The sequence below is a fragment of the Oncorhynchus clarkii genome, chromosome 12 (genome assembly GCF_045791955.1).
Source record: "Oncorhynchus clarkii lewisi isolate Uvic-CL-2024 chromosome 12, UVic_Ocla_1.0, whole genome shotgun sequence".
NCBI lineage: Eukaryota > Metazoa > Chordata > Actinopteri > Salmoniformes > Salmonidae > Oncorhynchus > Oncorhynchus clarkii.
The window spans coordinates 20,985,830-21,012,394 of record NC_092158.1 but is presented as its reverse complement, the minus strand read 5'-3'; the positions used below and the strand labels follow the sequence as shown (position 1 = coordinate 21,012,394).

General features: G+C 42.6%; 1 protein-coding gene across 2 annotated transcripts; it reads right to left on the bottom strand.

The window, feature by feature from the left end:
* Positions 1–1,936: 1,936 nt before the first annotated feature.
* Positions 1,937–25,937, bottom strand: LOC139422869 (mothers against decapentaplegic homolog 4-like). Of its 2 annotated transcripts, XM_071174296.1 has the most exons (12): positions 25,638–25,928; positions 24,152–24,548; positions 23,764–23,938; positions 23,634–23,663; positions 23,323–23,529; positions 22,893–23,024; positions 21,492–21,599; positions 21,150–21,200; positions 20,830–21,013; positions 19,053–19,221; positions 6,846–6,984; positions 1,937–3,445 (listed from the first exon to the last, which is right to left on the bottom strand). In XM_071174296.1, the coding sequence occupies exons 2-12, from the start codon at positions 24,389–24,391 to the stop codon at positions 3,234–3,236; spliced, it is 1,647 nt and encodes a 548-aa protein (XP_071030397.1). In that variant the 5' UTR covers positions 24,392–24,548; positions 25,638–25,928; the 3' UTR covers positions 1,937–3,233. The 2 variants fall into 2 exon arrangements, with proteins under 2 accessions (XP_071030397.1, XP_071030398.1); XM_071174297.1 differs by lacking the exon at positions 22,893–23,024 and having other exon boundaries at positions 25,638–25,937.
* Positions 25,938–26,565: the final 628 nt, after the last annotated feature.

Below are 26,565 nucleotides of genomic sequence, written 5' to 3'. Positions count from 1 at the left end.
TTTTGTCCTGAATACAATGTGTTATGTTTGGGGCAAATACAACACATTACTGAGTACCACTCATCTAATTTTCAAGCATAGTGGTGGCTGCATCATGTTATGGGTATGCTTGTAATCGTTAAGGACTGGGGGGGTTTTCAGGATAAATAGGAACGGAGTGGAGCTAAGCATAGGCAAAATCCTATCATATGTTTGTTGTGTAGTAAATATTTCCGCTTTTATTTTAATTAGTTTTTTTCCTGTAAAGCACATTGTGTTGCATTCCATGTCTGAAATGTGCTGTGAATAAATAAAGCTTGATATGATTTGATTAGAGGAAAACCTGGTTCAGTCTGCTTTCCCCCAGACACTGGGAGATAAATACACATTTCAGTAAGACAATAAACCTAAACACAGGCCAAATCTTCACTGGAGTTGCTTACCAAGAAGACAGTGAATGTTCCTGAATGGCTGAGTTACAGTGTTGACTTACATCTATGGCAAGATCTGAAAATGGTTGACTAGCAATGATCAACAACCAATTTGACAGAGCTTGAAGACTTTTTTTTAAAGCATAATGGGCAAATGTTGCACAATCCAGGTGTGCAAAGCTCTTAAAGACTCATCTGTAATCGCTGCCGGAGGTTTTCTGTGTTGACTCAGGGGGTTGAAAACTTATCTCATCAAGATATTTCTTTTATTTTTGTAAACATTTTTATTTTTTACAAATGTTAGGTTTTTTCTTACGCTTTGACAGACTATTTTGTGTAGATTGTTAACAAAACATGACAAATCCATTCTAATCCCACTTTGTAACAAAAAATTGTGGAGAAAGCCAAGGGGTGTGAATACTTTCTGAAGGCACTGTATGCCAAGGTGTATTGAAGCTGTTCTGGCTCGTGGTGGCCCAACGCCCTATTAAGACACTATGTTAATGTTTCCTTTATTTTGGCAGTTACCTGTGTATACATACTGTACATCTCAAGTGACTTTCTTTTTGTGTGTTGTTTCAAGTTACCTCTTAGCTAGTATATTATATCTTCTTAAATTGGCAAGAGCTAACCAATAAGTGTAGGGTGATTTGTATTGTGTATTTTACATAAAAGATGAGGAAAACTGGGAAACTTTTATATTTATAAAGGCATATATTAACATTTAGTTTGTCGTAATGATGAAAATATAGGAACTATTAAAAACACGTAGTTTGGTTTTCTGAATATTTCAGACTTGAGCTCAGGCTAGCTTAGTGTTGTTTTCTTAAAATTTGTGGCTTGTCTTTTAAATTAATAAACTTTTTCTTGTTGAAAATAATTGTCATTGCTGTTGTATCTCAATTAAGTTGTCATAGAGAATGGACACACCGAGAAGATGAACGGATGAAGGCAGTGGGTGGGTGTGTTAGTGATCACCTGCTGTATGGCGAACGGTGGCGATTCAACTTGTAGAATTGTCGGGAAATTAACGACACATTCTGGTGAGGCAATAGGACAACCACCCGCTGCTTAGAGGAAATATCTACTCAAACCATCTTTTGGTCTTTTTTTCCATTATTCCAGTCAATACAGTCCCAAAATGTTTTGAATGTCAGCAGTCAAGTGTTCAAGATAAATGATACAAAACTTAATGTGACAAGTGACACTTGTGGTGTGTTCAAGACAACTGGGAGCTCTGAGAAATAATGACGTCAGTGATCTTCAGGTCGGAAAGTGAGTTCTAGAAAGAGGTCAGTGTTCCCAAATTGGATGACCGTTAAAAACTATTTTTTCCAGTCGGAGCTCGAGTTTCCAGTTGTTTTTGTTAGCTTCTTAAAAATCCTATATCTTTTGTCCATAATGTTTTGCATGTCAGGTTATGTCTTACCAGTGGACTAATATAAAAAATACCAAAAGATACCAACCAACGTCCAAAAATCTTGCTCTGTGGAACAGCTATGTGATAACACCAAACAGAAATTATACACATTCAATATAATACATTTGATTTCCATTAATAATAGGTAGAGAATGAGCACTGTTTCCTTAGCCTACATATCATTTTCTAACTTTCTTTAAAACATGATGGTCATAATTAGGTAGCAAAATGAGTATACAATATTAAACTGACAAGTAATCCAGAACCACATGATTGCTAATATTCTCAAATGCAGAATCTGGTCTTAAAAACATGCATTTACAAGTTTCACATGACTGCTATGACCCATTTACACGTTTCATATGGCTTCAGACTTTCCTCCAATATCTCTAAGGAATGTTATCACAAGTCCAGGGTGGGACGATAGCAGTATCGCAATACTCGTTAGCGTCATGGCAAGGAAACAAAACAAAGCAGATTTAACTTCTTTAGGAAAACAGCCCTATGGTTGAACACAAACATGTCATCCAGAGTTCAATTTATTTTTTCTCTCCAAGCTATAGCAAAATATTTTCCATACAGCAGGTTTTTAAAAGGATCAAAGAGTTTGGTTTGCTTCATGTTTTCATTTTTGCCATGGGAAAAAATATTGCGATATTGGTATCATCACAGCCCTTAAGTCAATTATTCCAAGTCATGATTACAGAACTTATAGTGGAGATAAAAATGGACCGAAACTGAAATGTACAACCGCCATCTGTCTAGACATTGAGGCATCTGAAATATTCATTTAAGTCAGTGATGTGAACACCATCTTCCAAAAGCTCTGGCCTGGATCACACTCATTGCTACAAAAGCTGAATATTCTGAGACACACATACCTACTTTCAAATATAAATGTGGAAACCACCCTCACACTGTATATCGAAATACATTTTCTAAACAATCAACAAGACACACCATACTGAAAACAAGCACATGAAAAGTAAACCAATAAAGTTCTCATTTAAGCTAATGTCATTTAAAAAACATAGCATTGACAACTCAAAAATACAGTATATAAACTGACATGAATAGGAAGATATGAAAATAGATATTTATGAATAGAAAAAGAGAATGAAAAGCATCCATGAGTCATGACTGTGTATCCTGATTCTGAGGCGAGTAGAAAACGGATTCATGAGCTGGTATCTTCAGAGCGGAAACTCTGGCTAGCTGTGATGCCAGCGGGTAGAAAATATAAATCATATATATTCCTCTGCTCTCTCATCCCATTCAGCACAGCAGACAGCGGGATGATAAATAGTTAAGATGGACTAGCCTACGGGGCATGGGCAGTCCATCAGTCAGTTCAAGGGTTGGCTGGCTATGGACAGTTCGTGAATGTGTTGCAGTTCTATAACTCAGTCCAAGGGCTGAGGGTCAGCGATGGGCATGGTGTGCAGCACCTCATCCAGTAGCTGCAGGGCCCGGTGGAGATGGATCTCAATCCAGCACGGTGTCTCTTTGATGCTCTGCCGGGGATAGTCAGGCCCCCAGCCCTTCACAAAACTCATTCTCAGGATACACAGCCTGCGCAGGTCATCCACTCCTATACCCGCAGCCGCAGACATACCTGGAGGATGGGGGTTAAAAACACTCAGTGGTTAGAGGTTGTAGTTTAGTGCTACAGTGAGGGAAAAAAGTATTTGATCCCCTGCTGATTTTGTACCTTTGCCCACTGACAAAGAAATGTTGAGTCTATAATTTTAATGGTAGGCTTATTTGAACAATGAGAGACAGAATAACAACAAAAAATCCAGAAAAACGCATGTCAAAAATGTTATGAATTGATTTGCATTTTAATGGAGGGAAATAAGTATTTGACCCCCTCTCAATCAGAAATATTTCTGGCTCCCAGGTGTCTTTTATACAGGTAACGAGCTGAGATTAGGAGCACACTCTTAAAGGGAGTGCTCCTAATCTCAGTTTGTTACCTGTATAAAAGACACCTATCCACAGAAGCAATCAATCAGATTCCAAACTCTCCACCATGGCCAAGACCAAAGAGCTCTCCAAGGATGTCAGGGACAAGATTGTAGACCTACACTAGGCTGGAATGGGCTACAAGACCATCGTCAAGCAGCTTGGTGAGAAGGTAACAACAGTTGGTGCGATTATTCGCAAATGGAAGAAACACAAAATAACTGTCAATCTCCCTCGGCCTGGGGCTCCATGCAAGATCTCACCTAGTGGAGTTGCAATGATCATGAGAACGATGAGGAATCAGCCCAGAACTACACGGGAGGATCTTGTCAATGATCTCAAAGCAGCTGGGACCATAGTCACCAACAAAACAATTGGTAATACACTACGCCGTGAAGGACTGAAATCCTGCAGCGCCCGCAAGGTCCCCCTGGCTCAAGAAAGCACATATACAGTGGGGCAAAAAAATATTTAGTCAGCCACCAATTGTGCAAGTTCTCCCACTTAAAAAGATGAGGCCTGTAATTTTCATCATAGGTACACTTCAACTATGACAGACAAAATTAGAAAAAAAATTCCAGAAAATCCCATACTAGGATTTTTAATGAATTTATTTGCAAATTATGGTGGAAAATAAGTATTTGGTCACCTACAAACAAGCAAGATTTCTGGATCTCACAGACCTGTAACTTCTTCTTTAAGAGGCTCCCCTGTCCTCCACTCGTTACCTGTATTAATGGCACCTGTTTGAACTTGTTATCAGTATAAAAGACACCTGTCCACAACCTCCTAACAGTCACACTCCAAACTCCACTATGGCCAAGACCAAAGAGCTGTCAAAGGACACCAGAAACAAAATTGTAGACCTGCACCAGGCTGGGACTGAATCTGCAATAGGTAAGCAGCTTGGTTTGAAGAAATCAACTGTGGGAGCAATTATTAAGAAATGGAAGACATACAAGACCACTGATAATCTCCCTCGATCTGGGGCTCCACGCAAGATCTCACACCGTAGGGTCAAAATGATCACAAGAACGGTGAGCAAACATCCCAGAACCACACGGGGAGACCTAGTGAATGACCTGCAGAGAGCTGGGACCAAAGTAACAAAGCCTACCATCAGTAACACACTACGCCGCCAGGGAATCAAATCCTGCAGTGCCAGGCGTGTCCGCCTGCTTAAGCCAGTACATGTACAGGCCCGTCTGAAGTTTGCTAGAGAGCATTTGGATGATCCAGAAGAAGATTGGGAGAATGTCATATGGTCAGATGAAACCAAAATATAACTTTTTGGTAAAAACTCAACTCGTCGTGTTTGGAGGACAAAGAATGCTGAGTTGCATCCAAAGAACACCATACCTACTGTGAAGCATGGGGGTGGAAACATCATGCCTTGGGGCTGTTTTTCTGCAAAGGGACCAGGACGACTGATCCGTGTAAAGGAAAGAATGAATGGGGCCATGTATCGTGAGATTTTGATTGAAAACCTCCTTCCATCAGCAAGGGCATTGAAGATGAAACGTGGCTGGGTCTTTCAGCATGACAATGATCCCAAACACACCGCCCGGGCAACGAAGGAGTGGCTTCGTAAGAAGCATTTCAAGGTCCTGGAGTGGCCTAGCCAGTCTCAACCCCATAGAAAATCTTTGGAGGGAGTTGAAAGTCCGTGTTGCCCAGCAACAGCCCCAAAACATCACTACTCTAGAGGAGATCTGCATGGAGGAATGGGCCAAAATACCAGCAACAGTGTGTGAAAGCCTTGTGAAGACTTACAGAAAACATTTGACCTCTGTCATTGCCAACAAAGGGTATATAACAAAGTATTGAGATAAACTTTTGTTATTGACCAAATACTTATTTTCCACCATAATTTGCAAATAAATTAATTAAAAATCCTACAATGTGATTTTCTGGATTTTTTTTCTCATTTTCTCTGTCATAGTTGAAGTGTACATATGATGAAAATTACAGGCCTCTCTCATCTTTTTAAGTGGGAGAACTTGCACAATTGGTGGCTGACTAAATACTTTTTTGCCCCACTGCACATGCCCGTCTGAAGTTTGCCAATGAACATCTGAATGATTCACAGGACAACTGGGTGAAAGTGTTGTGGTCAGATGAGACCAAAATGGAGCTCAACTCACCGTGTTCGGAGGAGGAATGCTGCCTATGACCCCAAGAACACCATCCCCACCGTCAAACATGGAGGTGGAAACATTATGCTTTGGGGGTGTTTTTCTGCTAAGGGGACAGGACAACTTCACCGCATCAAAGGGACGATGGACGGGGCCATGTACAGTCAAATCTTGGGTGAGAACCTCCTTCCCTCAGCCAGGGCACTGAAAATGGGTCGTGGATGGGTATTCCAGCATGACAATGACCCAAAACACACGGCCAAGGCAACAGAGGAGTGGCTCACAAAGAAGCACAATAAGGTCCTGGAGTGGCCTAGCCAGTCTCCAGACCTTAATCCCATAGAAAATCTGTGGAGGGAGCTGAAGGTTCGAGTTGCCAAACGTCAGCCTCGAAACCTTAATGACTTGGAGAAGATCTGCAAAGAGGAGTGGGACAAAATCCCTCCTGAGATGTGTGCAAACCTGGTGGCCAACTACAAGAAACATCTGACCTCTGATTGCCACCAAGTACTAAGTCATGTCTTGCAAAGGGGTCAAATACTTATTTCCCTCATTAAAATGCAAATCCATTCATAACATTTTTGACATGCATTTTTCTGGATTTTTTGTTTTGTTTTTCTGTTTCTCACTGTTCAAATAAACCTACCATTAAAATTATAGACTGGTCACTTCTTTGTCAGTGGGCAAACGTACAAAATCAGCAGGGGATCAAATACTTTTTTCCCTCACTGTACACCAGACAGAATGAATCACTCAGTTATTCACCACCTACTCGGGGGAATATAGAGTTTCATATCTGAGACAGTACATACACTTTCGCATTTCTGTGAGGTCCTGAGATGCTCTGAGACAAGACAAATTGATATATTGCTGGGCAGACAGGTTAAAGGATGAATAGTATGTAGAGAGACTCACTAATGGCGGGCGCGATGCCTCCCACAGAGCCAGGCCCGGGGATGTTTCCAGCCACTGCTGCTGCCTGTGCTGCGGCTGCCACCTGGGCTGTGGCTGCCTGCTGTTGCATCTGCCTGTGGCACTGACGCAGGTCAAACACCTGCACATCACAAGGGGGAAAGGCAGGGTTAGGGCCTACACACAATGGGGTAGAAGGGATAGGGGTTCAACGAGGGATGGGCATCTGAAATAACTTCACTATTCAAATCATGACATTTTTTCCAGATATCCAGATTGTCAAAATTAGGGCTGTGCCGAGTACTCAGACAAAACAAGTATCCTAATGGATATGGAGAATGTTACAAATACGATTATGACATGAGTATTTTTGGTAATTATCTGTGTTCAGAAAAAAGGTCATTTTCAGCTGCCAGCACACATCTCTTTCACTCAGTGTGAAGCGATGTGCACTCTAAACAATTATTGGCTAGTTCTTCTGTCAGGGTATCGGATGAGCCTGCTGCAACGATTGGATCAGAACAAGCCATTTTCCCTCTGCTCTCATTTCCCCACAGACACACTCGCGGCTCTGTTTCACTCAGTCAAACGTCTCAGGGCACAAGTATCCTCTTCTCCAAACATTGTGTATGAATCAGAATTCGTAGCTAGTCGTTGTTCAATGCAGTTATTTCCTGTCGACTTTGCAGAGGCCATATAGTTGTTTTTGTCTGGCTACTTGACGTTGTTCAGTAGACTAGTTTGTCTGTTCTTATAATTATTCCATTGCTGACGACATCTGTATTTATTACGGATCCCCATTAGCTGCTGCCAAAGCAGCAAAATGAAGGCAGTTTATACAATTTTAAAAACATTTTAATACATTCACAGATTTCACAACACACTGTGTGCCCTCAAGCCCCTACTCCACCACTACCACATATCTACAGTACTAAATCCGTGTGTATGTATAGTGTGTATGTTATTGTGTGTGTATGCATGTGTCTATGCCAATGTTTGTGTTGCTTCACAGTCCCCGCTGTTCCATAAGATGTTTTTTAAATCTAATTTTACTGCTTGCATCAGTTACTTGATGTGGAATAGAATTCCATGTAGTCATGGCTCTATGTAGTACTGTGTGCCTCCCATAGTTTGTTCTGGGGACTGTGAAGAGGCCTCTTGTGGCATGTCTTGTGGGGTATGCATGGGTGTCCTAGCTGTGTGCCAGTAGTTTAGGCAGACAGCTCGGTGCATTCAACATGTCAATACCTCTCATAAATAAAAGTAGTGATGAAGTCAATCGCTCCTCCGCTTTCAACCAGGAGATATTGACATGCATACTATGAATATTAGCTCTCTGTGTACATCTAAGAGCCAGCTGTGCTGCCCTGTTCTGAGCCAATTGCAATTTTCCTAAGTCCTTTTTTGTGGCACCTGACCACAGGACTGAACAGTAGTCAAGGTGCGATAAAACTAGGGCCTGTACAACCTGCCTTGTTGATAGTGTTGTTAAGGCAGAGCATCGCTTTATTATAGACAGACTTCTCCCCATCTTAACTACTACTGCATCAATATGTTTTGACCATGACAGTTTACAATCTAAGGTTACTCCAAGCAGTTTAGTCATCTCAACTTGCTCAATTTCCACATTATTTATTTCAAGGTTTAGTTGAGGTTTAGCGTTTAGTGAGTGTTTTGTTCCAAATACAATGCTTTTAGTTTTAGAAATATTTAGGGCTAACTTATTCCTTGCCACCCACTCTGAAACTAACTGCAGCTCTTTGTTGAGTGTTGCAGTCATTTCAGTCGCTGTAGTAGCTGATATGTATGCAGATGACTCAACGCTATACACAGACACTCTGGCTTTACTCAAAGTCAATGGCATGTCGTTAGTAACAATTGAAAAATCAAGGGGCCTAAACAGTTACCCTGGGGAATTCCTGATTCTAACTGGATCATACTTGAGAGGCTGGAAGTAACAGAACACAGAGGGTGTTACTTGTCTAACTCTTTATCCACATTATAGCAGGGGGTGTAAAGCCATAACACATACGTTTTTTCCAGCAGCAGACTATTATCAATAATGTCAAAGGCTGCACTAATGTCAAAAGCTGACATACATTTTTTCACCTCTTCCACACTGACTTTACAGAATTCAAAAGTACAATTGTCTATCATCAGTGTTTGTTGCTAGCCTGTCATCCCTAAGTTTGCTTATCTTGCCAATGAAAAAGTCATTAAAGTAGTTTGCAATATCAGTGGGCTTTGTAATGAATGAGCCGAGTTTGCTTTTTCCCCCCAAGATTCCATTTAAGGTGCCCCAAAGCTTTTTACTATCATTCTTTATATACATTTCTTTGTTTCATAGTGTAGTTTATTTTTATTTTCATTTAAATTTAGTCACATGGTTTCTTAATTTGCAGTACATTTGCCAATCAGTTGAGCTGCCAGACTTAATTGCCATACCTTTTGCCTCATCCCTCTCAACCATACAATTTTTCCATTCCTCATCTAAGCTTCACAGGAATATGGTTCTGAATATAGACTGCAACAGTTGGCATAACCATGTATTGCTACCATTGTATCAAAGGTATTATCTAAGTGAGTTTGAGAGTCAGAATATGAATGTCATCTGTTACAAGCAAGTTATTGACTTCATGGACCTTGTTTCTTAGGCTACATACGTTAATATGGGCAATTTTTAGCACTTTTCTGGGTTGTTTGATTGTTTTTAATGCTTTACTGGGAAGCTTATCAGAGGTAGACTTACTCATGTTATTTACATTGGAGCTGATAGTACAGGATGAGCTGCATAAATGAGCTGCATAAAGTGGTCTTCCTACTATTGCACACCGCCTCAGTTCATTTGCATATATTCTTCAAAGTAACTTTGGTTTTCGGCTCATGATTACTGCTTACAATAGCTGTAGGATAAACAGATGTATTTGGTGCAATTAGGGGTACATAAATTAAATTACTTACATTGTGTTTGCCAATGCCCCTAAGATCATGTACATTTGATGCAGCATTATGACGACTAATTATCACAATGGTAGGGATTAACTGAGCAGGTCTTGGATCATTTACAAGTCATTGTTTCAACACAGCCTTGAAATGCATGGACAGAGTCCAGGAGCCAAGATGATTTGGATGGACTCCCTCATTCCTGTAGAGTATCTTCTGTTTCAAGAAGGTGTCAAAGTTATCAATAAAAGTGACTCCAGCAGAGCTACAGTCGTCTTTTAGCCAGATGTGTAATGCCCAACGATGGTACCGGACCTGAAATTGGCAGTTTTTTGGAGTCTTTTAATGCTAAAATCAGTTCTTTAAAATCCATTTTCAAATGTTCCGAGCTAGCCCACCTGATGTCGTTTGACCCCACACGGACTACAACAATGTCAGCTCCCGGCATCTGTGGTAGAACAGTCAGAAGCAGCCTTGTTATGTCCTGTACTCGTGCGCCTGGGTAGCACAGGGTTTTTGCCTTGGGGACCAAGATGTTTCTCACCATAGAGCTGCCTATGATGACAGCTGGTGATGTTGAATGGGTCAGTCTCTCAGGCAGCCTCGAGGTCTAGTGAGGCTGGGAGCTCCGAGGATCTGAACCCGAAGGTAGAAGCCACTGCAGAGGGAGACAGAATTGAGGACTCCTAGACCTTAGTGCTGCTTTTGATACCATCGATCACCACATTCTTTTGGAGAGATTGGAAACCCAAATTGGTCTACACGGACAAGTTCTGGCCTGGTTTAGATCTTATCTGTCGGAAAGATATCAGTTTGTCTCTGTGAATGGTTTGTCCTCTGACAAATCAACTGTAAATGTCGGTGTTCCTCAAGGTTCCGTATTAGGACCACTATTGTTTTCACTATATATTTTACCTCTTGGGGATGTTATTCGAAAACATAATGTTAACTTTCACTGCTTTGCGGATGACACACAGCTGTACATTTCAATTAAACATGGTGAAGCCCCAAAATTGCCCTTGCTAGAAGAATGTGTTTCAGACATAAGGAAGTGAATGGCTGCAAACTTTCTACTTTTAAACTCGGACAAAACAGAGATGCTTGTTCTAGGTCCCAAGAAACAAAGAGATCTTCTGTTGAATCTGACAATTAATCTTAATGGTTGTACAGTCGTCTCAAATAAAACTGTGAAGGACCTCGGCGTTACTCTGGACCCTGATCTCTCTTTTGAAGAACATATCAAGACCATTTCAAGGACAGCTTTTTTCCATCTACGTAACATTGCAAAAATCAGAAACTTTCTGTCCAAAAATGATGCAGAAAAATTAATCCATGCTTTTGTCACTTCCAGGTTAGACTACTGCAATGCTCTACTTTCCGGCTACCTGGATAAAGCACTAAATAAACTTCAGTTAGTGCTAAATACGGCTGCTAGAATCCTGATTAGAACCAAAAAATTTGATCATATTACTCCAGTGCTAGCCTCTCTACACTGGCTTCCTGTCAAAGCAAGGGCTGATTTCAAGGTTTTACTGCTAACCTACAAAGCATTACATGGGCTTGCTCCTACCTATCTCTCTGATTTGGTCCTGCCGTACATACCTACACGTACGCTACGGTCACAAGACGCTGGCCTCCTAATTGTCCCTAGAATTTTTAAGCAAACAGCTGGAGGCAGGGCTTTCTCCTATAGAGCTCCATTTTTATGGAACGGTCTGCCTACCCATGTCAGAGACGCAAACTCGGTCTCAACCTTTAAGTCTCTACTGAAGACTCATCTCTTCAGTGGGTCATATGATTGAGTGTAGTCTGGCCCAGGAGTGGGAGGGTGAACGGAAAGGCTCTGGAGCAACGAACCGCCCTTGCTGTCTCTGCCTGGCCGGTTCCCCTCTTTCCACTGGGATTCTCTGCCTCTAACCCTATTACAGGGGCTGAGTCACTGGCTTTACTGGGGCTCTCTCATGCCGTCCCTGGAGGGGGTGCATCACCTGAGTGGGTTGAGTCACTGATGTGGTCATCCTGTCTGGGTTGGCGCCCCCCCCCCCCCCGTCCTATTCGGTGTCCTGTGTGAATCTAAGTGTGCGTTCTCTAATTCTCTCCTTCTCTCTTTCTCTCTCTCGGAGGACCTGAGCCCTAGGACCATGCCCCAGGACTACCTGACATGATGACTCCTTGCTGTCCCCAGTCCACCTGGCTGTGCTGCTGCTCCAGTTTCAACTGTTCTGCCTTATTATTATTCGACCATGCTGGTCATTTATGAACATTTGAACATCTTGGCCATGTTCTGTTATAATCTCCACCCGGCACAGCCAGAAGAGGACTGGCCATCCCACATATGCTCTCTCTAATTCTCTCTTTCTTTCTCTCTCTCGGAGGACCTGAGCCCTAGGACCATGCCCCAGGAATACCTGACATGATGACTCCTTGCTGTCCCCAGTCCACCTGACTGTGCTGCTGCTCCAGTTTCAACTATTCTGCCTTATTATTATTCGACCATGCTGGTCATTTATGAACATTTGAACATCTTGACCATGTTTTGTTATAATCTCCACCCGGCACTGCCAGAAGAGGACTGGCCACCCCACATAGCCTGGTTCCTCTCTAGGTTTCTTCCTAGGTTTTGGCCTTTCTAGGGAGTTTTTCCTAGCCACCGTGCTTCTACACCTGCATTGCTTGCTGTTTGGGGTTTTAGGCTGGGTTTCTGTACAGCACTTTGAGATATCAGCTGATGTACGAAGGGCTATATAAATACATTTGATTTGATTTGATGACGAAGACGCAGGTACCTCCAGATCCGATCTTGATTGGGAAGCCACCATGGACGAAGGCGCCAGAACCTCTGGCTCCAGGGCGGCAAAGCTGTTTCTGGTCTGTGTCAGTTCCGGGCTCAACATCTCCATGGAGACCCCCGTTGCCAGAGGACGCTTTCTTCGACTTCCACGGTGAGTGATATACCTTCATGGCTGGTTGGTTGGGTCGAGAGCAGCTCTGTTCTCCAGGGAAGGGGGAGACTCCTTCTGGCATGGGGCCCTGCCTAGCACTGGCCAGTCGGCTGTGGAGAGCCGACACGGCATTGAAACTTCCAACAGACCAGAGCGGCGTCTGGCTACTGGGGTGGAAGAAAAAGACAAAGTAGGTGAGTGTGGGTTCCCCAGTAGTTTATGTAGGTTTGCTTCTTGCTTGATAAGAGTAGCTACTTCGCTCCTGTAGTCCTCCGCAGTTGCTGTTGTTATGTCGTGATACAAGCTCATGCTTGCTTGCTATTATTTATTCTCGCCTAGGCATGTTCACCGAGCGACAGATTATTAGAAAATAAAAAGAAATGTAGATAGTTTATTTTGATCGCACAAATGTGGCATAAGTGTTGGGAGAGAAATGCTTTTCTCCTCTCCAAAGTGAAACAAGCGAATTAGCCTACTTTCATCTAAATAAATGCAGGGAGTAGTAGCCAGCCATGCTATTTATTAGTCTATTTTGTTGATAATTGAATAGGAACAATTAAGGAAATCATGTGCATTTTGATCTGCAGGTGTTGTTTGCAAGGCTTGGGCGGTATACCGTCTATCAGGGTATTTGGAAAAAGCCATGTGATGGGTTTTCAATACCTTCAAAACAATTTACTTTAAGTTTTTCTATGAATTTGAATATTTGTAGCTACTTTTTAAAGTTAATACCTGCATTCAAATTGTGCAATATGTAAGGAGATAAAGCAGATTGCATTCTTCATTTCACCTGTCACATTATGACATTTGTTTGTAAATAGCACAATGGGAGAAAGCGGAAGCTAGTGAGTCCATAGTGTTCTGTCTATCGCCGATACTAAATAATGTTTGCCATCAGATATATTACAACGGCTTTCTGCCCGAAGTCAAAGGGCTCTGGATGAGTAATTTTTTCCCTGAGCTTCCTACCTGCATTTTTTTTCTCCTCCTCTGCTCCGCGTACAGATGCTGCTCTTTCTTCAGAAAAGCATGCATCACAACTTTGTTCATTTGCATAATTTCTCTCGTTCACTTTGCTTGTAAATGTCCACACATTCGGTAGCTAATAGCTACGCTTGTATAACTTTGAGCTGGATGACCATCTTTACAATTAGTTTGTTCGTTTTTGCGTGTTAGCATTTAGCTATATGATTTCGCTATTAGTTTGTGCTAATTTTGATAGCATTCTGGTAAATTAGTTTTTTAAATGCCCTTTGTGTGTTATGCCGGTAATACCGTAAATCCAGGCATGAGACGATATGAAAATCTGGATACCGCCCAAGCCTAACGTTTACCTTTGAAAAATGTGTGTGAATGAGTGAACGAACACAACAATGCGCTCTGAGTGATAGAGCAGTAATGCGCACTTGAGGTGCAGTACCAAGTCAAAAGTTTGGATACACCTACTCATTCAAGGGTTTTTCTTTATTTTTACTATTTTCTACATTGTGGAATAATAGTGAACACACAAAAACTATGAAATAACACATATGGAATCATGTAGTAACCAATTTTTTTTTTTATACAAATCAAAATATATTTTATATTTGAGATTCTTCAAAGTAGCCACCCTTTGCCTTGATGACAGCTTTGCACACTCTTGGCATTCTCTCAAACTGCTTCACCTGAAATGCTTTTCCAACAGACTTGAAGGAGTTCCCACATATGCCGGTCATCTGGTGCAGCACTCAATCACTCTCTTTATTGGTCAAATAGCCCTTACACAGCCTGGAAGTGTGTTGGGTCATTGTCCTGTTGAAGAACAAATTATAGTCCCCCTGCGCAAACCAGATGGGATGGCGTATCGCTGCAGAATGCTGTGGTAGCCATACTGGTTAAGTGTGCCTTGAATTCTAAATAAATCACTGACAGTGTCACCAGCAAAGCACCCCCACACCATCACTCCTCCATGCTTCACAGTGGGAACCACACATGTGGAGATCATCCGTTCATCTACTCTGCTTCTCAAAAGGAAACAGCTGTTGGAACCAAAAATCGCAAATTTGGACTCATCAGACCAAAGGACAGATTTACAACCGTCTAATGTCCATTGCTTGTGTTTCTTGGCCCAAGCAAGTCTCTTCTTCATATCAGTGTCCTTTAGTAGTGTTTCTTTGCAGCAATTCTGATTCACGCAGTCTCCTCTGAACAGTTGAACAATTTCTGAGTCTGGTAACTTCATTAGTTATCCTCTGCAGCCGAGGTAACTCTGGGTCTTCCTTTCCTGTGGCGGTCCTCATGAGAGCCAGTTTCATCATAGCGCTTGATGGTTTTTGCAACTGCACTTGAAGAAACTTTCAAAAATCTTACAATTTTCCGTATTGACTGACCTTCATGTCTTAATGTAATGGACTGTCGTTTCTCTTTGCTTATTTTAGCTGTTCCTGCCATAATATGGACTTGGTCTTTTACCAAATAGGGCTACCTTCTGTATACCACCCCTACCTAGTCACAACACAACTGATTGGTTCAAACGCATAAAGAAATTAACCACAATTAATCCACAAATTAACTTTTAACAAGGCACATCTGCTAATTGAAATGCTTTCCAGGTGACTACCTCATGAAGCTGGTTGAGAGAATGCCAAGAGCGTGCAAAGGGTGGCTACTTTGAAGAATCTCAAATATAAAATATGTTTTTATTTGTTTAACTTCTTGATGACAGGGGGGCCGTATTGAGTAGCTTGGATGAATAAGGTGTCAAGAATAAACTGCCTGCTACTCTGTCCCAGATGCTAATATATGCATATTATTAGTAGTATTGGATAGAGAACACTCTGAAGTTTCTAAAACAGCTGAAATAAAAACCCTGCAGCGATTTGAACAAGCATTCAAGGCCACTATGGAGGCTACAAGCTTCTCTGTCTGTTGTGACGGATATTGCAGATGCACATGCAGGACACAGTCCCTACACATTGCATTAGAGAAAAAACAATCTGTATTTTGTGTGATGATGTAGCCATTAGCCAGAGTTACATGTCTTTTGTGTACAACATGTAAATAAATAGCTGCATGTAGCCTAACTCCTGCTGAGAAAACAACATGAAATTGCACTTATGCTCAACAGCCTAATGAGACATGGAATGCATTAGTTGGAACATGTCGACCATGTCCTTTATGTATGTACAACATGAAGTGTGTAGGCTACACCAGACAAAGGCTTTCATCGCCAATAAAAACGCAGCGGAGCACTGAGCTGCAGCTATGCAGGGTAGCCTAGTGGTTAGAGCGTTGGACTAGTAACCGAAAGGTTGCAAGTTCGAATCCCCGAGCTGGCAAGGTACAAATCTGTCGTTCTGCCCCTGAACAGGCAGTTAACCCACTGTTCCTAGGCCGTCATTGAAAATAAGAATTTGTTCATAACTGACTTGCCTAGTTAAATAAAGGTAAAATAAATAAACAAATAAAGCTGGCGTAAAAAAAATCCTGCACTAGCGCAGAAATCTCATTTTTTTTGCTACGGCAAAAAAAATCTGGAACCGTAGTCACTTCAGAATTTTAAATGCCATGGCGGACGATGGCATTTAAATGGCCCGCGATGGCGGGCCATGGCGGACGACACAACAGTGGTAGGCTTGATTACCAACAACGACGAGACGGCCTACAGGGAGGAGGTGAGGGCCCTCGGAGTGTGGTGTCAGGAAAATAACCTCACACTCAACGTCAACAAAACTAAGGAGATGATTGTGGACTTCAGGAAACAGAGGGAACACCCCCCTATCCACATCGATGGAACAGTAGTGGAGAGGGTAGCAAGTTTTAAGTTCCTCGGCATACACATCACAGACAAACTGAATTGGTCCACTCACACAGACAGCATCGTGAAGAAGGCGCAGCAGCGCCTCTTCAACCTCAGGAGGCTGAAGAAATTCGGTTTGTCACCAAAAGCACTCACAAACTTCTACAGATGCACAATCGAGAGCATCCTGGCGGGCTGTATCACCGCCTGGTACGGCAACTGCTCCGCCCACAACCGTAAGGCTCTCCAGAGGGTAGTGAGGTCTGCACAACGCATCACCGGGGGCAAACTACCTGCCCTCCAAGACACCTACACCACCCGATGTTACAGGAAGGCCATAAAGATCATCAAGGACCACCCGAGCCACTGCCTGTTCACCCCGCTATCATCCAGAAGGTGAGGTCAGTACAGGTGCATCAAAGCTGGGACCGAGAGACTGAAAAACAGCTTCTATCTCAAGGCCATCAGACTGTTAAACAGCCACCACTAACATTGAGTGGCTGCTGCCAACACACTGACACTGACACTGACTCAACTCCAGCCACTTTAATAATGGGAATTGATGGGAAATTATGTAAATATATCACTAGCCACTTTAAACAATGCTACCTTATATAATGTTACTTACCCTACATTATTCATCTCATATGCATACGTATATACTGTACTCTATATCATCGACTGCATCCTTATGTAATACATGTATCACTAGCCACTTTAACTATGCCACTTTGTTTACATACTCACCTCATGTATATACTGTACTCGATACCATCTACTGTATCCTGCCTATGCTGCTCTGTACCATCACTCATTCATATAGCTTTATGTACATATTCTTTATCCCTTTACACTTGTGTGTATAAGGTAGTAGTTGTGGAATTGTTAGGTTAGATTACTCGTTGGTTATTACTGCATTGTCGGAACTAGAAGCACAAGCATTTCGCTACACTCGCATTAACATCTGCTAACCATGTGTATGTGACAAATAAAATTTGATTTGATTTGATTTCCTTGTAGGTAACAATGGCAAACTGATCATTTAGTTTAGACCAAGCCTTTTCATTGTTGAAATAGACCAATCTTATTTCTCTAAAAATGTATACTTACAGTGCATTCAGAAAGTATTCAGACCCCTTGCCTTTTTCCCACATTGTTACATTACAGCCTTATTCTAAATGTTCCTCATCAATCTACACACAATACCCCATATTGACAGAGTGAAAACATGTTTAGATTTTTTGCACACTTAAAACTGAAATACCTTATTTTACAGAAGTATTCAGACCCTTTGCTATGAGACACGAAATTGAGCTCAGGTGCATCCTGTTTTCATTGATCATCTTTGATATGTTTCTACAACTTGATTGGAGTCATGATTTGGAAAGGCACACACCTGCCTATAAAAGGTCCCACAGTTGACAGTGCATGTCAGAGCAAAAACCAAGCCATAAGGTCAAAGGAATTGTCTGTAGAGTGCCGAGACAGGATTGTGTCGAGGGGTACCAAAACATTTCTGCAGCATTGGTGGTGCCCAAGAACACAGTGGCCTCTGTGGAGATTGGAGAACTTTCCAGAAGGACAACCATCTCTGCAGTACTCTACCAATTTATGGTAGAGTGGCCAGACGGAAGCCACTCCTCAGTAAAAGGCACATGACAGCCTGCTTGGAGTTTGCCAAAAGGAACCTGATGGGCTGTCAGACCTTGAGAAACAAAATTCTCTGGTATAATGAAACCAAGATGGAACTCTTCGGCCTGAATGCCAAGTGTCACGCTTTGAGGAAACCTAGCACCATCCCTACGGTGAAGCATGGTGGTGTTAGCATCATGCTGTGGGGGATGTTTTTCAGTTGCAAGGACTGGGAGCCTAGTCAGGATCGAAGGAAAGATGAACAGAGCAAAGTAGAGACAGATCCTTGATGAAAACCTACTCCAGAGTGCTCAGGACCTCAGACTGGGGCAAAGGTTCACCTTCAATGCGACAACGACCCTAAGCACATGACCAAAACAATGCAGGAGTGGCTTCGGGACAAGTCTCTGAATGTCCTTGAGTGGTCCAGCCAGAGCCCAGACTTGAACCTGATCTAACATCTCTGGAGAGACCTGAAAATAGCTGTGCAGCGACGCTCCCCATCTAACCTGACAGAGCTTAAGAGGATCTGCAGAGAAGAATGGGAGAAACTCCCCAAATACAGGTGTGCCAAGCTTGTAGCGTCATATCTAAGACTTGCTTCAACAAAGTACTGAGTAAAGGGTATGAATAATTATGGAAATGTGATGTTTATTTTTAATACATTTGCAAAAATTTCAAAACCTGTTTTTGCGTCATCATTATTGGATACTGTGTAACCATCCCTAGGTACAACAGTCTAAAACTTAATGGATTTTAACCTGTTTTGAAACAATAAACCTTCCCAAGTAGTCAACTCTCAACTTTGTGACAACAATAAGAATAGAAGTATAATAATATTATTATTAATAAATAATAATAAGTACACAACCTCAATGGAATACATTAGAATAATACTGAAATAAAATCTGTCACCTTGATATAGGCGCTGGGGTAGATCTTGTGCACTGCGTCTCCAGGGGCCCGTCCTGCCTCCCTGTCCAAGTAATAACTCTGCACAAACACTGCATGATCACTAAGGCAACGCACCCACACGTCACCTTCCCCTTTACACTCCAGCTGCACCCCTTTACCAATGTGAAGTCTAAAGCCAGGAAGGAAGGAAAGAAGCAGACGGAGACAAACAGTAAAATAATAATGTAAAAGCCTTCACATTTTGCTAGTGTATTTTTCCAAAACTATGAATGATGTTCTGCTTAGTCATTTCATTTAGCAAAGACATTAAATCATTACTTGTTCTATAAATCTTTCCTTTTTCTATTTGATATGGTAGGTTCATGACTTTGGCCTGGGGTGGGTTTATGACAGTCATAAATACCTCTTCCCCACTGATGTGACATTTGAAAACCCCTTGGTTAACATAGAGATTCTGGGAACATCAGAAGGTGGGGGGAAATGAACTAGATTCTGGTAATCCGACCAATTGAACATATGCGGTGGTACTTAATGAATATGATGTCAGTTCGGTTGTCATCTGAGACATTCTCACCAATGATAGGATGACAAACTCTACAGCGGAAAGTCTGCACATTGTAGTTATCAGATTCACATGGAATTGTTGTTCAATTTAAATGTTTGAATATAAAATTATTGGTGAAGAGATGAAATGTAATTTTAGCTTCCATATGAGAGATTTGGGTTTTCATAAGGTTAGGGCTCTGCTCAATCAGTGGCCCGCCCCTGTGAAGAGACATGGGTTATAAAACTTTTCAAACACATCCTTCTCGCTCCACTATATAAAGCCTTGACGAAAATGTAACCTCCTGTCCAGAGGATGTGAGGACGACGGTCCATACGTTAAAAGGACTAACAAGTCAACTACAGAACGAAGCCAACCTCAGCGTGAGCTTTGGTTGCGAATGGGATGAACTTTGAACTCTTATTCACTACAGAAGTGATACCTCCTAGCCGTTGAGTTAGCAACAGCAGCTGCAAACGTGGCCTAGGAAAGAACAGACAGAGTATCCCGTCTACCACACAACGACGTTACTACAAAGTATTCAATTTACCACAAGAGACATTCTTCAAAGGACAAAGGACTCGGTTGGGCAATACGGCCTTCCATCTACCACCAACTTACCGAAGCGCAGCTCAGAGTAAATATTTATTGCATTTTCCTTTTCCAAATGGGCGGTAATTTAGAATGCATAAAATACTGTATTTACGATAGAGACATCGCTTCTCCCTTTGTTCCTCGGTCTTCCCGCTCTTTCACTCAAACCCAGACCATTTTTTGGGGGTTACCAGCTGTCATATCTGTTCCAACCGCTAGGAACGTTTTCCTTCATGATATAATTTGTAATCAAGGTATGATTCATTCTGTGTATATGTAATTCTGTGTGATTAGTTAGGTATTTAGTAAATAAATAATTAAACCCAATTTTGTATTGCTGATTCAACTTGTTAGCCAGGGTTCGTGAAGATAACCAAGAATTTACCATTTTCAGATGAGACTGAAATAAGGTGACGATTAATATTGACTACTATTGATGTAAAATATTACTAGGTCTTTAAGAGTTTATTCGGAAGATAAAAGCTCTATAAATATTATTTTGTGGTGCCCCAACTTTCTAGTTAATTACATTTACATGATTAGCTCAATCAGGTAATATTAATTACAGAGAAAGGATTTTATAGAATAGCAGGTCATATCACTTAATCCGCCATAGCCAAAGACACGACAGTAGAGTACCTAGCTCTCTCGATGGCCTCTGTCCTGTGGACGTTGCTGAGCTGGCCCAGGCAGAAGCGGTCCCCTCCTGAGGGATCCACGTACCCATCCACTGTCACCGTGGGGCAGCTGGCCGGAACCTTGAACGTCTCCCCCACCTGAACATCCATCTCAAAGTAGGCAATGGAGCACCAGTAGTCAGGGGCTGGAACAACAAAACAACACTACCACATTCAATTCACATGGTCTCTGTACTATTTCACAACACATACCGGATCAAATGGGGACACATACCGTACATACAGAACTAAGTCTCTGAGTAACGTTTCACACAGACTCACCCGGATGATTTGAGATGGGGGGCTGGAATGCAATCTCATTGTTGACTATCCCTGGAAGAGAATGTCATGTAATTAAGACAACGGTGCTGTTTGGTGTAGTTTGTACTGCTCGGATCAAAGGAGTACAAATGAATGTTGAATGACATAACATTGACTATTTGACATTATATGTGCACATTTACATCCTTTCTGGGAAACAGCTCTTTCCTTTCACAAGAACTCAATTTTTGCATTAGTTCAAGGTTAGCTTGTTGCTTTGAGGGATATATAATCTGTAAGGCTCAGATGTTGGCAGCACCCTTAGATATATGCCCAGAGAGGGAGGATAACACAGCCACTCACAGTAGTGTGGGGTGTGGGGCATGGGTTGGTGGTGCTGCAGGTGCCCATTCTGGTGGTGAGGCACTGAGGGGGTGAAGTTCCCATTTCTCGGCCAGCCTGAGGCGGCATCTGAAATCAGAACAATCACCAGTTGCATCAGACCATAAGCACAGATAGAAAATACCATGACCTAAAAATAACTCAATCACACTAAACACATACCTAATGAACTATAACAACGGCCTCCTGTCAGAGGGCTGAGAGGAATTATATAACTGACCAAGGAGGAATTAACCCCCTAGAGAGGCAATGTGGTAATGCTGAAAAGCTTTTTGAGAGAACATCCAGATTCTGAGAAGTAAATGGGGTTACGGTGAAAAGCAACAGGGCAGGAATTTGTGGGATGGCGGAAGTACACTGAGTGTACAAAACATTAGGAACACCTTCCTAATATTGAGTTGCACCTTGTAGAGTTCATGCTCTCTGAACAGCCTCAATTCGTCAGAGCATGAACTCCTCAAGGTGTCGAAAGCGTTCCACAGGGATGCTGGCGCATGTTGACTTCAATGCATAGTGTCAAGTTGGCTGGATGGCCTTTGGGTGGTGGACCCTTTTTGATACACACGGGGAACTGTTGAGCGTGAAAACCCCAGCAGTGTGGCAGTTCTTGACACACTCAAACCGGTTCGCCTGGCACCTACTACTACACCCCGTGCAAAGGCACTTAAATCTTCTGTCTTGCCCGTTCACCCTCTGAATGGTGCACACACACTCCATGTCAAGGCTTAAAAATCCTTCTTTAACCGGTCACCTCCCCTTCATCTACACTGATTGATTTAACAGGTGACATCAACAAGGGATCATAGCTTTCACCTGGTCAGTCTATTATTATTTTGTATTTTGTTATTTAACTAGGTAAGTCAGTTAAGAACCAATTCGTATTTACAATGATGGCCAAACCTGGACAGCGCTGGGCCAATTGTGTGCCGCCCTATGGGACTCCCAATCACGGCCGGATGTGATACAGCCTGAATTCGAACCAGGGACTGTAGCGACGCCTCTTGCACTGAGATGCAGTGCCTTAGGGAGTTCGGGAGCAAATGTCATGGAAAGATTTCCTAATGTTTGTTACACTCATCGTAGGTTTCCATTGTCATGGTCTATGGAAGGCAGATGAATGTGAGTGCTACCTGTAATGATTGTTTGAAAGTGCAGGTAATTTATGTGATTGTTCGTGACATAGGCAGTGTGAGTGCTAAGCTGTTATTTTTAGGCTGTTGGATGCAGGTGCCAACTCAATTTAATGGTGTTTGACAGGGCTTGGGTCAATTCCATTTAAATTCGGTAAATTCAAGAAGCAAATGGAATCAACCCCAAACTTGGTATTGTATGAAATGTGGAGGGCCAAGTGTGGGTGCTTACTGCGATGGTATGTGGCACTCTGTGCCAGGGAGAAGCCGCTCTGCCCCTGTGAAGGCCCTGGGCCTGGCCTTGAGGATAACTGCCGCAGCCCTTCAGTGCTATGGCTCCCTGACAGAAGGCTAGTGGACTGGGCTACAGAGGCAGGATCAGGATGGGCCAGAGTGAGTGGGTAGGAAAAACATATATGCAAACACACACACACCCCCAGACCCAAACACTCCACAATACAGAGACACACAAACAAAAGTGATTAGGAAGGACACCTCTGAAAAAGGAAAAAGCTTCTCAGCATGACACTGACTGGGGTATGAGGGAGCCACTGTATCCTGTATTTATGTCCGGAGTGTATTCACCACAAAATAAGTGTTATATTTAAGGGGAGTAATGAACTGCAAGACAGGGGATGGTTAAACACAATGCAGTATCTCACTTGAGGCTCCAGCAGCGAGGCTGGAGAAGGCAGAGGTAGAGGCTGAGCTGCTGCCCTCAGGGGGAGGGAGCAGAGCCGAGCTGCTGAACAACTCCTGGGGACCCCCTGGTCTGGAGGGCTGGTGCTGGATGGTCTGGTGGTGGCCATCCGCACCAGAGTGAGATGGCTGGTTCTCAAATTCATACTCATCTTTGACCATGAGTGTGCCTGGTAGGGCAGGGAGGGTGAGAGGGTCAACGTTTTGGGGAACTTCACTTGAATCCTCTGTTGTGAACTGCAAATTATTAGTACAGGGCAAGACCCTTCCTTACCTGAGCTTGAAAGAGTCAGTCCTGAAAGGTCTGTGAAGAGAAGTAGAGGGACACAAATAAGATCCAACTTAAAATTCAGAGGGGTTAAACAACAGTATTCAAGAGAGTGGAGAAAACAAATCCCACTCACCAATCCCTGGTGATACCACCCTCTCGTAGTGGTATGGGTTAACACACACATTGTCAGCTTTGAGGTCAAAGGCAAACTGGCAGTATTTCACATGCTTCAGTTCATTCTTGTGCAGGTCAGGCCACCGCCACAATGTGGCATAGATCACATGGGGGAAGCCTTTACGCCCTGCGACCTGAGAGCACAGAGAAGACGTGTTATGAACTAAGCACAGCAGTCATCTGAGAAAATAGTTCAGCCCGTAATGTGAGTGTAATATCTTCTATCTATCAGCAGGTTGGATTTCATTAGGCACCAATGGGACTGAAACAGGGAGGGACTACCTGAACTTGTCCAATAAACCATTTTTTTGGTGCAATAATATTAAATTACTCAGCTACCCCATTACCTGCAACCGCCCATCCAAGGTGCGCAGTATGGTGACACACTTGCTGGGGTGAGCTCCGTTGGTGGTGATGGCTGTGATGAGAGAATCTAGCTCATCTTTCTTCTCCTTCAGTTTCTTGACGAGGCTCTCGATGGCTCGCTTGGCGAATGTCTCGTTCTCTCCACCCTGTCTGTGGCACATCAGGCTGTGCACAATACTCAAGCAAGCATCGTTGCTTGTGGGGGTGTTTGTGATCGACATCTTGCTCACTGTTCTACAGTCTCTATTACTTGATGTTCAATCATATGCTTAATTCTCACTCTAGGAATAAGTCAAACACAATCTCAGAAGCCTTTTGCTAGGGTGAGAATGACATGTGTCCTGTTCACTCTACATACTTCGGGGTGTCCAGGACAGTCTGCAGTAAGGGAGACAGAAAATAATGTTAGTTGTACTAACTTGCTACTATTTCTGTGCTTTCACGTCACTGCAGAAAAGCATTGCCTGACAGCAAATGAATGATGCCGACAAACGTTAGCTAGCTACTTTTCTACAAAACCTTAAGTTACAGAAACCAAAATATTACTTAGCTACAAAAACAAATTAACGTTTGTTATATAAATATTCATACACATAGCTCATATAAACAAAGACATTCCGTCGTAAGAACACATACACCCAGCCATAAGACTGACCCCCTCTTCCTTATATAAACACACATCTCATCTCCCTCTAACTGGCCGGTCCCAAGAGCAAAGAACTTTTGCTGTGCACCAATGGGGCCCGCTCTGGCTAGAGCAAGGCCCGCCTCCAACCCTCCGACCAGTCAAGAAGACCGAAACGACAAGACTCCACCTACTTTATTCTATGTATAAAAATGTATGTAACCATTGTATAGGTCTCTTTTTCACCTGGCTCCTTGCCGAGTTATGTGAACTAGGTCCGTGCACGTAAAACTGCGGGACAAGATATCTCTGACTCATTAAAACTGTCTTTTGTTACAACTGAAATCCACTCTGTCCAGCGTCCGTGATTTGGTCTCAACTCTCCAGTATTTGAACACTAACACGTTGCATAAAACGCGTCAAATCGTGTCTAAGAGACTGCCAAATGCCTATCAGTAGTAAGTTAACATTTTGGGGCGACAGGTAGCTTAGTGACTATTACAGAGCGTTGGGCCAGTAACCGAAAGGTAACTGGATCGAATCCCCGAGCTGACAAGGTAAAACGCTGTCGTTCTGCCCCTGAACAAGGCAGTTAACCCACTGTTTCCCGGTAAATAAAGCATTTGTTCTTAACTGGCTTGCATAGTTAAATAAAGGTAACTTTTTTTATGACATCTTGACACATTTCCTAACTAGCTAAGTATGCTAACGTTAGTCGTTTACAAACCCAAGGATGATGTGCCCCGTGTGGTTAAATTGTAAGTCAGTGGAAACTACATACAAGCAAAAAAATAAGTAATAGCTATCTATTTATCGGACTTAAAAATACACACATTGCTTACCTGGGTGTCCAGTGTTTAGTACAGCCGATTATCACATAGCTAGTTACTTTAGCGACAGCTAAAGCTTGCTAACGGTAGTCGTCAACAAAACCAGTGTTTTCTGAATCGAATTTCGAGCCAATACTCGATTATCTTCTCGTTATGAGATATTATGCGACTGTATTTTACGTTTTTCAATTGTGCCAGTGACTGAACAAAACCAACATGTTTGCAATATACTCGTAAACAATGCTATAGCGCCAGCTACAAACATAAACTCCCTACGACTCCAGTGAGTGCAGTGCCGCTCATGTCAGCAGCAGGGGGCGCATGTTTTGTGAGCGCTTTGCTGGAGCTCAGTGGCCAGGCTGGTCGGCTAAAAGTTGGCCCTAGGGCTGATAAGATCAGTTGTGGTTTCATATCGTTTGTATGTGTTCATTCGATATTCCATTCATAACAGACAAATGTAATTTAACATGTTAAACCTGTCTACAAACTCATGTAGAAGTGTTTAGTTCATCAGTTCTGCTCCTCGTTGTGTATAGCCTAGACATTTATATTGTTCCCTTTTTTTACCAGCTAAGTTGACTGAGAACACATTCTCATTTACAGCAACAACCTAGGGAAGTTACAGGGGGGAGGAGGATGAATGAGCCAATTGGAAGCTATGGGGTTTTTAGGTGGCCATGATGGTTTAAGGGTGATTTTGTGAAATTAGCCAGGACACCAGGGTTAACACCCCGACAATAAGTGCCATTGGATCTTTAGTGACCACATCCAAAGCATCCTACACAGGGCAATGTCCCCAATCACTGACCTGGGGCAATGTCCCCAATCACTGACCTGGGGCAATGTCCCCAATCACTGACCTGGGGCATTGCAATCTTTTTATTTTCAGAGAAAAGAGAGCCTCCTACTGGCTCTCCCATCCAGGACCAACCCTGCTTAG

Excerpts from the sequence above, each read along its gene's own strand:
- LOC139422869 (XM_071174296.1), bottom strand. The coding sequence starts at position 24,391 with ATGTCGATCACAAACACCCCCACAAGCAACGATGCTTGCTTGAGTATT. Across the intron at positions 23,664-23,763 it reads GGTGGTATCACCAGGGATTG|ACCTTTCAGGACTGACTCTT; the intron begins GTGAGTGGGATT and ends TTCTCTTCACAG. Across the intron at positions 21,600-22,892 it reads GAGTGCCACATACCATCGCA|ATGCCGCCTCAGGCTGGCCG; the intron begins GTAAGCACCCAC and ends TTCTGATTTCAG.